The 16,891-nt window shown below is 37.1% G+C and overlaps 1 protein-coding gene across 2 annotated transcripts in view; it reads left to right on the top strand.

Annotated features, from left to right (window-relative positions):
* The first annotated feature begins 1,342 nt into the window (after nucleotides 1-1,342).
* The window catches only part of SDAD1 (SDA1 domain containing 1), a 29,354-nt gene continuing 13,805 nt past the window's right edge, over nucleotides 1,343-16,891 (top strand). The window contains exons 1-11 of one of the 2 annotated variants that reach the window (XM_081070244.1): nucleotides 1,343-1,526; nucleotides 4,061-4,165; nucleotides 4,875-4,973; nucleotides 7,431-7,541; nucleotides 9,427-9,498; nucleotides 9,578-9,678; nucleotides 10,683-10,740; nucleotides 12,377-12,451; nucleotides 13,781-13,882; nucleotides 14,466-14,535; nucleotides 15,512-15,615. In XM_081070244.1, coding sequence (XP_080926370.1) covers nucleotides 1,437-1,526; nucleotides 4,061-4,165; nucleotides 4,875-4,973; nucleotides 7,431-7,541; nucleotides 9,427-9,498; nucleotides 9,578-9,678; nucleotides 10,683-10,740; nucleotides 12,377-12,451; nucleotides 13,781-13,882; nucleotides 14,466-14,535; nucleotides 15,512-15,615 — 987 coding nt within the window. In that variant the 5' untranslated portion in view covers nucleotides 1,343-1,436. The remainder of the gene's footprint in view (nucleotides 1,527-4,060; nucleotides 4,166-4,874; nucleotides 4,974-7,430; nucleotides 7,542-9,426; nucleotides 9,499-9,577; nucleotides 9,679-10,682; nucleotides 10,741-12,376; nucleotides 12,452-13,780; nucleotides 13,883-14,465; nucleotides 14,536-15,511; nucleotides 15,616-16,891) is intronic. The other variant, XR_013994738.1, reaches the window with a different exon arrangement.

Here is a 16,891-nt window from a genome sequence, read left to right as displayed (position 1 = left end):
TGAGTGGCTTTTCTGAACTGAGTCAATATCATTGGTTTCTAATGAGAAAGACAATGACTAGAATTCATATGTTAGTTACTTACTGATTTTCAGGTAAATTTTGACGAAGATATTTTAATTTCTTTCTTTAAAAGTTACAAAATTGAAGGATTAGAAGAGACTAGAGATCATCCATTCATTAATTCAACAAATGTCAACTGTTTCCCATGTGTTGCTCAAAGTGCAAAGGATAGAACAGTGGACAAAACAAAACCCTCTTTAAACACATAATCCAGTGCTGAAAGAAAGACAATAAATAATTAAGCTAGTAAAATAATTAAGCTAGTAAAAATTAAGCTAGTGAAATTGCTTTTGTTAAGCAGAACACCACTGTCCACCCATTAATGCCAAACCAGTTACCAGCTGACAGCTGTCAGGTTACTTTTTCTCAACTAGTTACACTTAAGGCTGCCTGGATTGAAACCCCAGCTTCCTCACTGGCCATGAATTTAGGCAGTCAGCTTGTCTGAGAATTGTTTCCTCATTTGTAAAGTGCAGATAATTATGGTACCTATTTTAAAGGGCTGTTTTTTTTGGCAGAAATGAGTTAACACAAGTGAAGTTTTGGAACAGTGCCTGGCACAGGATGAGTAATCAGGTGTATTTTGTATTAACAGCACCCTATGGCATGCATTCATTCACCACGTATTTAGTTTTGCACATTGTGAGATGGTAGAACTATATTCTCTTCTAATTACCAGGAACTGAATTGAAAATCTGGTTAAAGAACACGTATAAAGGTTATAACAGTGGTTGACTTTTAGATACAAAATAGTTCGCATTTTTAAACCAATCGTCATGACCACAGTTTATCCAGCGCACACATTTTCCCCTAATCTAGGTCATGTGGAGTTGAAACAACCCAAAGCAAAACAAAACAGGTATTTAAAGTTATACAATAAAAAAACTAATGTACGCCCCTCATTGCTCTTCCCCCCCCCTCTATAAAATAGGATAGTGCTATCTACTCCCCACGGATTTTTTTGCTTTAGCTTCTAACTTTATGTTGTGGGATTTAAAAACCTAGTAGTCCTTATGTGTTTCATAGACGTGTCGAGATGATGGAATAAACTAACGTGTACCCAAAACTTCTTCGCGGTTCAGATTATCTCAGAAACGCAAGGTAGTAGAGGGGGTTGGCCGAAGGAGGGGGGCGGGGTAGGGGAATGACGTAAAAAGCACTACAGAGCGTTTCGGGAGTGAAAGTAAGTTTGACACTCTGAGGCTCCCGTAGTCAGCTTCCTGAAGAGCCAAAATGGCTCCGCCTGCTAAGCGTCCATGTGCTATTTCCGGTCGTAGGCGGAAACACGATTTCCAGCCACAGCTGGGACGGTAGCAGTAGCCAGCGGGGTGCGTTTTCTTCGAATTGCTCGCCGCGGAGCCAGTCAGCAGCCAATATGTCCAACAGAAACAACAACAAGCTGCCCAGCAACCTGCCGCAGTTACAGAATTTGATCAAGCGGGACCCGCCGGCCTATGTGGAGGAGGTGGGAGCGCGGCGCGGCGGCGCTGGAGGCCGATGCGCCACTGGTTGGAACACCCATGGGGTTGGGGAGGCGTGGAGTGGAGCTGGGATCCTGGCTGGCCGCGTGTTGTGTGTTAGGTCCGGGGTCTCGGGCAGAGGGAAGGGCTTGGGAAGGGACATGCCTCGGGGTTCATTCAACATCTCTTGGAGATCTGCTGTCTCTTTGGGGTTTTTTCCTGCTGTGTAGACTTCCCTGGGCTTTCGGGTTTGCCTCGCGGCCTCACAGAGGTGGAGCGACAGATGACCCGCCCCCAACCTCTAACTTCCGTGCAGGTTTCTCAGCCTGATCCCTGTAGAAACCCCCAATTTGAATCAGTGGGTAACACTTGATGAATCGTGTGAGGATCCTTTCAACAGACAGACGTCTGTTTCCGAGAGCCCGCGCGGGGGGCTGTGTGGGGAGGGGGGGGGTGTTCTCCAGTGGGAGGGACAGACGCGGGAGTGAGCGGATTGAGTGAAACCAGGACTGTCTCCTCGGAAGCTGGCATTACCTGGAGGTCAGAATTTGCTCAGGGAAAAGAGGAGGTTGAAAAAGGAGATTAGGTCCAGATTGTGAGGGACTCTGTATACTGACCTTGTAGGGATTGTGAACATTCAAGGGGTTTGAGCCCAAGTGACAAGCATGTACGTGGTGATTTGCCGTATTAACCTGGCAGCTGTTTTCGTCCGACACCCATTTGTCTGACAGGCGTTAAACCAGGCATCTGCTAGGCATTTGCTGCAGTTGTTTCTTCTTCCTCACTCGATTGGAGTTTGTTCCATGGCTGACACAATGATTCATCCTTTGATTGCTCTCCTTATTTCCCTCCTCCCTCAGTTTTTCACGTAGAAATAGTTATAGGAATGCTTTTTAACAAATAGTGGTTTCAGTGGTGTAGGTCACCAGAACAGAAAACCCTTCCAAGGATCAAGGCAGTGAAAATAAAGAGTAAAGAACAAAGGCAAGAAATTAATAGAGGTGAGGCCCTTACGATGTGTGAAGCACTGTACCGCCATTGCCAAAGTGGTAGTTGAGAGTTAGTCTGCATAGTGCTGTATTTCCGAGCACTGGTTTCAAACTAGTCCTAAATGCTGGCCCTGCTGTTGACCAGTTGTGTGGAAAGGGAGGATTCATCACTGAGCCTGTTTTAATATGTAAGAAGATAGTTCTTGAGAGAATTGTTCTTTCGTTCACTTAACAAATGCATATGCAAATCCACACATACTGTACCTGTTGCGTGTCAGTGTAATTCTAGGCACTGGGGATGCAATGATAAATGCGACATATATGAGAGTCTTCTTCCTTTGGGCTTCTGGTCTAGGGGTAGTAGACATATAGTGGTAAGAACTGTGAAGAAAGTGACAGTCAATGGGAGTATGTTCTGATCATCTCAAGGCAGATCCTGGTGGCTGAGCCAGGGTGGGAAGGGGGAAGAGGTGGGACACGGATCTTGCCAGGAGCTCACCGGGTTCTGGGACACGCTCCTCATTCCTGTCAGTAAGAGAGGTGGGGTCTTCCTGAAGCAGGGAGGGGGCTGCAGTTTTCTCTCTTGGACTCCTCTTGGAGAAAGCTGGACAGGCCTACCAGTTGTGTTGGGGAAGTCAAAAGTTAATGTTATTTTTACTATTCTGAGTTTAAAATATCTGGTAGATACCGAAAAAGATATCAGACAAATAATTTGATATATGCATTTTGAGTTCACTAGACCAGTTAATATCAAGAAATACTCATTCTCATAGTCTCTCTCTCTCTAGAAATAACTAATCCTCATAGTCTGTTTGTCTGTCTCTCTTTCTCTCTGTCTCTGTCTTTGTCTCTGTCTCTCTCCTTAAAGTTGTGGTCGAGGTATAGAGAATAGATATGTGGAACTGAGACCAGGTGAGTTTCGACATTAGATTGTTGAGTTGTTGTTAGGATTAAACATAATTAAATGAGATAATGTACATAATGAGCTTGGCACATTGCAAGTGTTGAATAAGTGGAAGCTATTATTATTTCTATGTGCCTATCATTTCTGTGTACGTATTGCTTTTGGCTGTGAACACATCCTATCTGTGACTTCAGGATGAAATCTTAATATTTAAAAGAAGAGAGGAATTTTAACTGGAGTGCTTTGTGTACTTGAGATATAATAATTTGCATTTTCTGACCCGGTATTTTTCTGCTCATGTGAGTGCTCTGTATACATAGACAATGTAGAAAGGTCGTTTGTATAGTAAATGGCAAAATAGGGCCAGAATCTGAGTTTTTGATTCTTGCTTCACTGTTCTTTACAACACACCACCTAAATTTCTAACAATAAAAGAAAGGGTCTTTAAATTACCAGTGATGTGCATAAATTTTTCAAAACTTATTTTGAAGAATGCAGATAAGGAAAAGGTAGTGTTTCTACATACTTTTGCCACATCTTTTTCTCCATGCTACCTATCAGACTTCTACTAAGTAATTTTTCATTCTGTTCTGAACAAGTCATATAATAGAAGGTGACCAGTTTAATTTTTTTTTTTTCTCTACAGTTTCTACAGCAGTATAATCATTACAAATCCAATGTGGAGATTTTCAAATTACAACCAAATAAACCCAGCAAAGAACTGGCAGAGCTGGCGATGTTTATGGCACAGGTAAGGAGATAATTTCTGAATAAAACAAAGACCAGTTGTTGCACATAGTTTGCAGAATATTTCTCCGGTAATACCCAACCTCATTCTATTCAGGAGTGGAAGCTCCATTAAAAAAAATTTTTTTTTTAACTTTGCCTTTTGCTCCATGTGGTGAGTTAGAAAATTTTGCTAGAACTTTTTATAGAACCATCCAGAGCAAAACTTTCAAACTATTTGTTTTCTTCAAGTTCATTATAAAATCAGATTCTAAATCATGTTACACATATTTTACTAAGACTAGAGGAAATATGAAAAGGATCATGAAATTAGCATATACCTCGTTTCCCTGAAAATAAGATCTAGCTGGACAATTAGTTGTAATGCATCTTTTGGAGCAAAAATTAATATAAGACCCGGTCTTATTTTACTATAAGACCTTATAGTAAAGGTCTTATAGTATAAGGTCTTATAGTAAAATAAGACCGGGTCTTATAATATGATACAAACAATACTGGGTCTTACATTAATTTTTGCTCCAAAAGACGGATTAGAGCTGATTGTCCGGCTAGGTCTTAGTTTTGGAGAAACAAGGTAGAAAAAAAGACATGATTTGGAACTATTTACTTCTGTAAAATAGCCTTTACTCACCTTTTGCAGAAAATCCTAAATATCTGCATATGAGTTATAGGAGAGAAAGAGAAACTTCAGAAGAGTGTTTGCTTCGTTACAGATTGGGCACTGCTACCCAGAACATTTAAGTAACTTTCCTCAAGAGCTAAAAGATCTTCTCTCCTACAATCACACTGTGTTGGATCCAGATCTTCGAATGGTAGGGCTGGTATTTGGATTGTGCTGTGTTCGTGTGTGTGCATATAATATGTGTTTAAATGAGAACAGTCTCTCAACTAAATGTCTTTTAAAATGTAAGTCAGAATGTGTCACCCCTTCCTTAAAATCCTTCTGTGACTTCTTATTTATACTTAGAATAAAACTCAAGCTTATTATCATGGCCCGTAAGTTCCTATATGATCTGCTTCCTGCCTGGTTTTGTTTTTGTTTTTGTTTTTGTTTTCATCTCATCTCCTTTTCTGCTACACTCCTCTTTCTGATCTTTCTGTTCCTCCATCATGCTAGCCCTCCCAGGGTATTTTTTTGCCTCTTTTGAATAGGTGATTCCTTCTAGTCATAAACATCTTATATGCCTGAAGAACCTTAATTACAACGTATAGTTTGTATAATGCTTAATTTAATGAACTTACCCATTAAATATTCAGTTTGAATATTGAAATATTGTCACTCTAGTGGTTGACATTGGGTCCTGGCCGAGATGTCCTTTACCAAGCCAGTGTACCTGTTTCCCCTATCTCATGGCCCCTAGCTGCCCTTTCTCTGCAGTGTTATCCTCAGCTGAATGGGAGCCCTGGCACCTGGGAGGTTGCCCTCGCAGCGCACAGCTGGTACCTGACTAACCCAGTGGTACAAAAGCACACCCCTTCCCTCCAGGTGGGCCCCACTTTGTGTTGCGGTTTGTGCTCCAGGGCTTCTTTGTGATGAGACTGAAGCTAGTCTCCAGCCAGGGACACATCCTTGCTCACCTTTTCTTTTCTCTGTCCTATCCTGGTGCCTTTCCTTCTGGAAGAGAGCACACCTCAGACAAATCACTGTAATGACTCGGGCTCTGCTCCTAGGGAACCCAGCCTTAGGCATACATCAGCTTTGAAAACACCTTTACAGCAGGTAGAACTTGCACAAATATTATGATCACAAAACATTGATATGCTAGACTAAAACTTGTAAAAATTCTAAGTCTAGATTCAGTTTTGTTATTCCCACATTTCCAAGGCTTTCTGTAATTCCACCATTTTATACTTCTCTAAGATTTTCTTAATTTGATTAGACCCCCCCCAAAAAAGAATACTATCTCAGACAAACCAAGGGTGCAGACTCAGGATTGTCAGCTGATTAACTCTCAGCCCAGACATGGGACCTAGCATAGCAGCAGCACAACCCAGGAAGCTTTAAATTCGAACCATTAGTCTTGGAACTTCTCTAGGTCATACAGGTTTGCTGTGGCTAACAGTACCAAACCAAACTGGTCTGCAGGCATTATTAAATAAATGTGTGTATTTGTTTCTTTATAGTGTTTTATGATGATTAGGTTTTTATAAAATAATTCATAGAGATTTCCTTTGCGAGGAACAAGGCATTGAGTCTGTGTAATTAGCATTCCTCTTTAGAGGAATCATTTAGAACACACTGGTGGGTCCTCTTTTTAGTTGGCTATTGTGATAACCATCAATCCTTATCAACCGCTGGACTTCCTTTCTATCTAGTGTATTTGCTATTTTTCTGGGACTTTTTGAATCATTCCCAAGTTTTTCTTCGCTCTTTTCTGCTTACACAGGTAGAAGCAGATTATTTCTTAGTGGAAGATACTAAATACCCGTATATACTAACTTATTAATAAAATCAATACAATGAATTTTTTATGTTTCTCTTTCTTTGACAATTTAACTACTTTTTAATATACTTTTTGTGAATTTCTTTTTTAAGCATTATTTTTACTGTTTTAGGTTCAAATTGTGACCACCTGGCCAGTGGGAGCTTCTTAGTCCTTTCAGCAATGCTCCAGTGTTCTTAAAAGCATCCTTGCATTCTGACAGAAATAGTCCGAACTCTTTCTTACTGTTTTTCCTGCCCCAACACTTGGAATCAACTATTCTCCAAGGATGATTTGTTCCATCTAATGGAGAAGAATATTAGAGACCAAAATGTGGGCGATAAGGGTACTCATAAGTTGGTGGAAAGCAAGAGTGCGACAGCTGCTATTGGGCCATTTTAGTACTAACAATACTTCAAAAGAATTCCTTGCAAGGTCACAAATTCAGATTGATTATTCCAATGTAGTGTATTATGTTATGGTTTCCCCGCCTTTCTTATCTTTGTGGATTCATTGATCACTGGGGTTTTGTCATATGTTCACCTCCTTGTGTAAAGTAGCCACAGTGTATCAATTACATTACCCTGTTTTACTTCCTTTTGACACGTACCATTATCTGAGATACTCTTGTTTATGATTATGTGCTTACTTGCTTGTCTATCCCCTCTTCTGCTCTACCCGTGGTGTGTAAGGCCCATAAGAGCAGAGACCTGTTCTGTTCTGTTCTGAAGCGTTGAATAATGCCTACTTAGTATAAGACATTATGCTCTTGTGGGATATACATGCTCCATTTTATCATCTTAACTTTATCATTATTTTATAGTATTTTTTCTTTTCCTTCCTGAGACATTTTGCAAAGCTTTGATCTTGCTGAGAAATAAGAATCTCATCAATCCATCAAGTTTGCTAGAACTCTTCTTTGAACTTCTGCGTTGCCATGATAAGCTTCTACGAAAGGTAAAGACCAAAATTGCTTTTTTTCATATATCTCATTTTACCTTGCAGGGACATAAAACTTGTAGAGTGAATTCTTGATGCTTCACGCTATTGGAAACAGTTAAGAATAATTTTAGTAGGGAAAAAAAATTGACCATTGTGTGCATGCAATATGGTGGTAATAGCTAAACTTTTATTGAGTGCTTACTTTTTGCCAGCTATCATTCTCAGAGCTTTTGATGTATTTATTTGTTTACTCACAAAATGAGATAAGGTTTATTATTATCATATCGTCATTGTTATTTTACAGATGAAAAGACTGAGGCACAGAGAGGTTGAGTAACATGCTCAGAGTCTGAGTGATGGGACAGGAATATAAACCCAGGCAGTCTGGCTCCAGAGCCCAAGCCCTTTTCTAGTGCACTTACTGATGAGCTAGTGCACTCATAGCTGTGACTACCCGAACCTTAGACCCCAAGAAACTAACTTTTTGGTTATTACTATTTCCCTATAACTTTGTATTTGCTTATATAAGACCAGAAGCTAAAGGTTTATGAAAGAAATTTGAGAAAAAAAAAAAGGTCACATTCATTAACTTAATTTTTTTCCCCCAAAGTGTTTAGAGACTGCCACCATTTGATTTTAGCAGTTGTACTTGGTCTGACTTGTGGGATAAAAGTAGATCATGGGAGCATATGTGGAGCACCAATGATATTTTGATTGCCTGTATTGTCTTACATGCAATTATGGTCTTAATAAATACAACAGTTTTCCTTCTTTAAAAATAATAATTTTGCAACAATGTGGATGGATCTTGAGATTATTCTAAGAGAAATAAGTGAGACAGAAAAAGTCGAGAACCATATAACTTCACTCATATGTGGGATATAAAACTGAAAGCAACAAAGGAACAAGACAAAGAAATGGAAACTCATAGACACAGACAACAGTTTAGTGGTTGCCTGAGGGTAAGGGGGGAGGGGGGTGGTAGCAGAGGGTAAAGGGGGTCAAATATACGGTGATGGAAGGAGAACTGACTCTGTGTAGTGAGCACACAATGTGATATATAGATGATGTATTAGAACTGTATACTTGAAACCTATGTAATTTTACTATTACCACCCTGAGAAAATTAATTTAAAAAAGAAAAAATATTTATTGAGATATAATGTACATACAGTTCATCCATTTACAGTGTACAATTCAGTGGTTTTTAGAATACACACAGAGTTTGCAACCATTGCCACAACCAATTTTAGAACGTTTTTTTATCATCCTCAAAAGAAACCCATTCCCATTGGCAGTTATTCCCCATCCCCACTCTCTCCCAGCCCTGGGCAACCACCAGTCTACTTTTGGTTTTTATGGATTTGCCTGTTCTGGGTATTTTGTATAAATGAAGTCATATAAATATGTAGTTTTTTTGTGTCTGGCTTCTTTCACTTAGCGTAATGCCTTCAAGTTTTATCCACATTGTAGCATATAACAGTACTTCCTTTTTGCTGCCAAATACTATTCCATTATATGGTTATGCCACCGTTTCTTTATTCATTCATCAGTTAGTGGACATTGGGTTGTTTTCACTTTTTGGCTATTATAAATAATGCTGCTATGAATATTTGTGTGAACATTGGTGTGGAAGTACGTTTTCATTTCTCTTGGGTTTATAAGTAAGAGTGGAATTGTTGGGTTATATCATAACTCCATGTTTAATCTTTTCAGGGCAACTTTCCTTTTGCATTTTAGCCTGTTGCTTTTTGCTTTGTTTTTGGTCTCTATAAGAGAATGAAGAGTAGGTATAATTAAATCCTCCTGTACGTTTATAAAATTAAATCCTCTTGTACATAAACTGAGCAAGGCTAGAAATGTTGGTTAATGTGTACATGTTTTTGTTTCTTTTCCTCAGACTTTATACACACATATTGTGACTGATATCAAGAATATAAATGCAAAACACAAGAACAATAAAGTGAATATAGTAAGTACCCATTTGTCTTCCATGTTTGTAGCATTGTACCATCCATGTATTAAGTCTTCTTTCTTCTTTTTTTCTTTAGGTATTGCAGAATTTCATGTACACCATGTTAAGAGACAGCAATGCAACTGCAGCCAAGATATCCTTGGATGTGATGATTGAACTCTACAGAAGAAACATCTGGTAATATATATGTATTTGTCTCTTGAGAAATAGGGTCTTTTATTCACTTATAATTACTATAGAGCACATACACAAATATTTTTCTTGCTCTTGAACTCTTTAATATACATATCTCTGCCATAGATTAAGTTGTAGGTGAAAATGTACAGATAATCCAAATAACTAATAACAACACTGGCTACCATTTCTTGAGCACCTACACTTTGTATTACCTCATTCACCCTTCAGAACAATGGAATGCAGCTTGTCTGGAATTATCCCATTTCATAGGTAATGAAACTGAAAGTCATAGAGTTGAGCAGCTAATAAAGAACAGAACTGAGCTCCCTGACTAAAAGGTGCTCTTTCTAATCTGCTACTCTGAAGACGTTCAAGTCAATTTTATATATATATATATAACATCATGTTTCATAAACTTTGGTTTGTTGGTACAGTGCCCCCAACGAATGTCTTTGCTTTTCTTATTCACATTTTTTACTGTAAAAGTAATATTCATTGCAATAGAAAATTTGGAGAAGCTAGAAAAGTTTTTTAAAAAGTCATTGGTAGTGCCACACCTCCAGAGACAGTCACTGTTAATAGTTTATGATATTAATTTAACATGAATTTTTAAATACAGTTGGAACTTTGCGCAATGGCAGTATCGTAGCCAATGAGGTTTATCCGAGGCATGATTGTTGCTAATTGAAAGCTTAAATGCAGTTGAAATTTTGTTATATTAATAGTTTTTTATTCTGGTTTTGTTTTGTTTGTTTTACTTATATTGAGTAGATTCCTATATCATTAAAACTTCATAAAGTCCATCTTAATGGCTGTGTAATTTTCTGAAGTAACACTGGGCTAAAATTTCATTAAATGTTCACCTGTAATTGACTTTTAAAAAATATTACAGCTATGAATTTTAATGTGTCAGAAATATTTCTTATGTTGTTTATTTTGTCCATTGTCTGCTAGAAAATACAGTAGAATTAAAATTTACTTTAAAACACTCATTTGTCTTGTAGGAATGATGCAAAAACTGTCAATGTAATCACAACTGCCTGCTTCTCTAAGGTCACTAAGGTGAGTGTCGGGCTGTATGGAGACACTGTCTGTGAGTGGTCTGCTTCTCTGGATAGAGGGTAAAGAAGACGGTATGTGAGGAACAGGTAGTGTGCGCATGTGCAGTTCATGCTTACTAATGCTCTCTGTGCTTAGGTCACTTCGATCTGTGCTTTAGAGGAGTCAAGCAAATTAAGGAATTTTTAACTGCTTTGTTATTTAAATGATAGTCTCAATGTTTATTTTATGTTTTCTCTGTAATTTTTGGCTGTTCTTTTATTAGGCTCAGGCACAGCTGGAAGAAATTTAAGGACATGTTTAACTTTCTGTTAGAAGGGCTGTAATGTCACTTTTCTTATGGGGAATGTAGAAATTCTTGACGGTTTACTTAAAGGGTAACAACTACCATGTTTCTCCGAAAATAGGACCTCTCCGGACAATCAGCTCTAGTGTGTCTTTTGGAGCAAAAGTTAACATAAGACCTGGTCTTACTTCACTATAGTATAAGACTGGCTCAAATATAATATAATGTAATATATAACATATACCGGGTCTTATTTTTCTATAATATAAGACCGGGTCTTATATTAATTTTTGCTCCAAAAGACGCATTAGAGCTGATTGTCCAACTAGGTCTTATTTTCAGGGAAACATGGTACTATGTATAGCCCTGCTGTTTTTATCTAAAAAAAATTTTTTTTTAATTACTGACAGCCCTCAGTCAGTAGGTTTTAAAATATTTCCAAAAATACTGTTTCCAATCCATGGTTTGTAGAATACATGGAAGCAGAGGGCTGACTCTATGCATTGATTTATGTCAATTTATATAAGGGACTTGAACGTCTATGGGTTTTGATACCTGCCAGGGTCCTGGAACCAATCAGATACTTAGGGATGAAGATGATGTAGATATAGATATTGATATATATACACATATACATATACCGGGGGTGCCAAAAAATACACGTTTTAAGAGATGTTATCTGTATTACTTTTCGAAGTTGAATTGAATTATGGTAGCAATGTGTAGTATGACGTTCACTCAAAAGATGGTCTTAATTGGGCGGCCAGATGGCTCAGTTGGTTAGTGTGTAAGCTCTGAGCAACAGGGTTGCCGGTTCAATTCCTACATGGGCCAGTGAGCTGTGCCCTCCACAACTAGATTGAAGACAACTGAGCTTCCAGAGGGGCAGCTGGATGGCTTAGTTGGTTAGACGGCCAGCTCTCAACAACAGGGTTGCCGATTCACTTGGAGCTGAGCTGCGCCCTCCACAACTTGGTTGAAGGACAACGATTTGGAGCTCATGGGCCCTGGATAAACACACTGTTCTGCAATATTCCCCAATATAAATTAAAAAAAAAAAAAGGATGGCGTTAATCAAATGAATGCTAGCATCACTCATTGTATTACAATTTTAATACAATTTTTTCCTTTCTTAAAATGTGTATACATTTTTTTGGCACCTTCTATGTATATATATTTAGGGTGAATAGCATAAAAAAATTATGCTTTAATTAAGAAAAATTAGCCCACATCTTACCACTCTCTGATTTTTTTCTTCAGATCCTAGTTTGTACACGTGTAAAATGTAGACAAAAGCATTTATTCTTTGTTGTAAGCTGGGATGAGTAATAGACTGTTATGATTGGTCTTTAGATATTAGTTGCTGCTTTGACATTCTTCCTGGGAAAAGATGAAGAGGAGAAACAGGACAGCGACTCAGAATCTGAGGTTAGTTTAACCATAAATGCTTCGAATTTTATAGTTTATCAGATTTCATTATTGCTGCCATGACAGATTGTAAGATCCATGACTGCTCAAGTTAGAAAGAAACTCATGTTACCTTTATTCTTTACTGAGTTCTGTCATGCTGAGGTTTTATTTTATTTAGAATTTGTCGCTTACATTCAGTAAGATTGATTAAATACTAATAAAACTCAGATTCATTCAACTTTGTTCTTAGTTTTAAACACTGTCTATATCTTACTATTTAAACTTAGCATGAAAATTGCTGCGGACATATTTTTGACGTAGAGTGACGACATCATAGAAGTTTGGAGTCAGGAGAGGGAGAGGAGTAATATGGCGTCTTTAAAAGGAGAATTCAAGGTTTCTGATGTCATGAGATTTTCTTTATTAAAACTGTTTTTTATTAAAATTAAAAAGAAATTCTAAAGAAATTTCCCTTCCCATTTTAGCATTTTGGTAACAAGAATACCAGAATAAGTAACGTCTTCTAATTTGTTATTGTCTTATTAAATGATGTATGAATAATACATTCTTATTGTAAAAAATTTCAGACACTATAGATAAAATGAAAGTTTTCTTGACCCTTTCTTACGTATTTCCACTTCCCAGTTCCTTCCTTCAAGATAACCATTTCGTTTCTCATGCATTTATATATGGATGTGTGTACACATTGTCTTATGTATGTAATAGGTTTTTAAAATACCTAAGTAATATCTGTATTATTCTGTCACTTGCTTTGTGTGTATCGATATATATTAATGTACCAACGCATTTAAATCTTCTATTAGTACACATAGATCTACCTCAATACTTTTTGGGTTTTTTGTTTGATTTAAACATGGAATGCTTCATGAAGTCGCATGTCATCCTTGCACAGGGGCCGTGCTAATCTTCTCTGGATCATTCCAATTTTAGTATATGTGCTGCTGAAGCAAGCACTCTACCTCAATTCTTTTAACCTCCACATAATATTTCTGAATGTGAATGTGTTATAGCTTAAGCATTTTCCTATTCATATATATTTGTTTCCAGTTTCTTTTTTCAAATAGAAACAAAATTTCATTCTGTCTATATATTATACTTTAATAAAAATTAAAGCAAAACATAACAAAAATCAGTGCAAATGAAAAGCTTTGTGTGTGCCTGTTTATGCACATGGGCAAATATTTTTTATTGAATTTTAAAAGTCATGTTCATTTTAATAGCTGTGTGCAAGGAGTATAAAGTACAAAGAAGTGGTTGAAAGGATTACTCTTTGCCTCTATGCAGCTTTTCCTTGTTTACCATTTTACAAAGTAGTTTCTTCTTCAGGATGAAGGACCAACAGCAAGAGATCTGCTAGTGCAGTATGCCACAGGGAAGAAAAGTTCCAAACACAAGAAAAGATTGGAAAAGGCTATGAAAGTGCTCAAGGTGAGACTTGGACCTGGGAAATGAAATAGGAATCATTAGAATGCAGAACGTATTTTTTTAAAGCAAAAGCTTTTAAGAATTTGTAATAAAGAAATAGCATTTTTTAAAAACCTAGAAATGTGTGATGAATTTTTAAGTACTAATTTTTTAGATGAATAAATGTTTTTAGCTCTAGCAAAATCTGTAGCTTTAATAAACTAATTTGATTAATTTTACTTTTCACTTGTTCTGATCAAGATGGCCTGCATTAGTTATCTTTGCCAGATATATCTTCTCAGAAGAGTAATGATTATTCTGAAACTCATCAGTTTGGCCACTATGTGTTTAATAATGCTTATATTTACAATTTTTAAAAATTCTCACAGGTGCTAGTAGCTGGAACATTCCCAAGGTTTAATCTTAAAAGACAAAAACCACTTTATTTCTTCTAGTTGAAAGTTTTTTGGAACAAAGATTTTTCATTTTATTTTTTAAATAGTGTGGTGGATTTGATAACAACCTTTAGCACGTAAACACATTTAATCCCATGGGCTTCATCACTATAGTTCAGAATGTAAATATTTTTCCCCTCCCTTTCTTTCAGAAACAAAAGAAGAAGAAAAAACCAGAGGTGTTTAACTTTTCAGCTATTCACTTGATTCATGATCCCCAAGGTACTATAATTATGACTTCCCAAGTTCCTTGCTAATCTGATCTCTGTTTAGTTTCCTACCTTCTCAGTTACCAAGGAATATAAGATCCCTGGCACTTAGTAGACAATCAATAAATACTTAGTTTTTTCTAATTGGTAGTAACCTAGAAAATTATATTCTAAAGCAGTGATTGCCAATCCACAGCAAAATGAGAAAAATACGGAAGAACAGCTCTTTCTGCAATTTATGTCTTTAACAACACAGTAGTGATAGGGCATTGTACTTGACCAAATGAAAAGTTGACAGTCTTTTATTGGTTCTTTTTTTTTTCAGTTGGTCTGTATAAACCAAAAGTTTGGGAAACCCTGTTCCTGAACACTAGTTCTCAAACTAGAGTACATATTGGAATCACTTAGAGAATTTTTAAACTGTACCGATGCGTGGGTCCTGTTGTCCCCAGAGGCTAATTAGTTGGTATGGGATGTGGCTGGACAATGGGACTTTCAAATGTTTTCTGTAGCCTACTGTACAGCAGTGTTTGCTGACTCTTCCTCTAAGTCAGTGTTTCTCAAACTTGAGTGTACATGTAACCACCTGGGGATCCTATTAAAGTACAGATTGATTCAGTAGGTCTGGGATGGGGCCTGAGGTTCTGTGTTTCTAACAAGCTGCCAGATGGACCGCCTGCTGGTGGTCTGCAGAACACACTTTGAGAAGCTGAAGTTGTAGAACTTTCAATGGAGTACCTATTAAATAATCAAGACGGTGATGCTAAAAATGTTGAAATCCTTAAGACTTAACTTTGGGCCCCACTGGAGTTATGCTTACTATGTGTGAATCCTCACCTTCTGTTGTTTTTACCATCCTGGCTCAGCAGAGTGATTTCAGGCACAGCCATACCGGTCACCAATCTTAACTACTGCCTTTCTCTGCACCTGTTAGATAATGTTGTACAGACCGTGGACCCACAGTGTACTTCTGATATTCTCCTTTCCAGATTTTGCAGAAAAACTACTAAAACAGCTGGAGAGCTCTAAGGAAAGGTTTGAGGTGAAGATGATGCTCATGAACCTCATCTCCAGATTGGTGGGAATTCATGAGGTTTGAATTACATTATATTTCCTTGGTGAACATTAGAAGTAGAATTGTTCTTGGTAAAAGGGAAGCAGTAGTGTGATTTATCCCAAGCCATTTAAATCCATACAGTTTACAGAAGAATAAAATCTTCCACTCTGAAAATGGCTGTTTTTATCATTTTGTTTTCTTATCAATAAGTATAGATGTTAAATTGTCCATATATTTGGTTTGTGGACAAGCTATTTTATATTGTATTTTTCTACTTTATTCAACTTTGTTATACATATACATTTTTTCCAAGCCAACATAGCCCACATATTTTTATTGACTATTACTCATTTTGCAGCTTTGTTTATCCCTTCATAGCTTTGCTGACTACCAGACTGGTAGGAGATTATCATGTTTCCAAAACTGAATTCTCTAGTCATTTGTTTTATATTAAATTAGATTGCAAGAGCTCCTTAATAGTGTAATATATGTATATTGTGTATGCATATGGGAACTTCTCGCTGTTAGACCAACTGCCATTGTAGAAAAAGAGAGTTTGCCAAAAATTTAGGCCATAAAGAAATGACCACTGAGGATGTTCCCTCTCATTTTGTTCTTGTGACTAGTGCTGCTCTAAACATCATTGAATGTATTACTTTATTAAAAATTTTTTTAAAAATGAAAAGTAAAGCAGGCTTATTTATTGAAAATCAAACTATATATACTCATAGACATGTCAGGTTAAAAATGAAACTACACATGAGTGAAAGCACTCATTCCCTTTCTCTAAGAAAAATTTAATAAATTGATTTTTATCCATGGACTGTAGTTCTATAAAGCAGGATTATCAAGTCAGTTCTTGATACGTTTATGCAGTAATGTCAGACCTGAATTTGAGTTTCATAGGAAAGCAGAAGTGATTTGTAATTTATGCATGCTTTGATGGAAATGACACCAGAGTTTCACAACTGACTGCAATTGAACATCCATCTTTATATTGAACCTAAGTCGTCCGTTACTCTCTGGCCCTGATTTTGCTCTGTGGCTAAAATAGAAAAAAATTAATTTATTCTCATATGATGAACTTTGAATAAATCGAGTCCATCTCCAAAATTTCTCTTCTTAAAGTTAAAGATTGCAATTATTTTAATAACTGGACCCGTGTGCAACCTTTATTTAGGTAGCCTCCAGAGTGGAAGTGTTTTCTCAGTAAAGTATGGAGCTCAAAGTAATTTCTCCAGTGGGGTTGGACTGGTATGCAATAATAAAACTAGAGGTGTGGGTTTTTTGAAGATCAGATTATACTAGATGT

The sequence above is a fragment of the Rhinolophus hipposideros genome (genome assembly GCF_964194185.1).
Source record: "Rhinolophus hipposideros genome assembly, chromosome: 1".
Classification (NCBI taxonomy): Eukaryota; Metazoa; Chordata; class Mammalia; order Chiroptera; family Rhinolophidae; genus Rhinolophus; species Rhinolophus hipposideros.
Note: the sequence above shows the minus strand (reverse complement) of the source record. Positions and strands in the feature narration are given on the sequence as shown.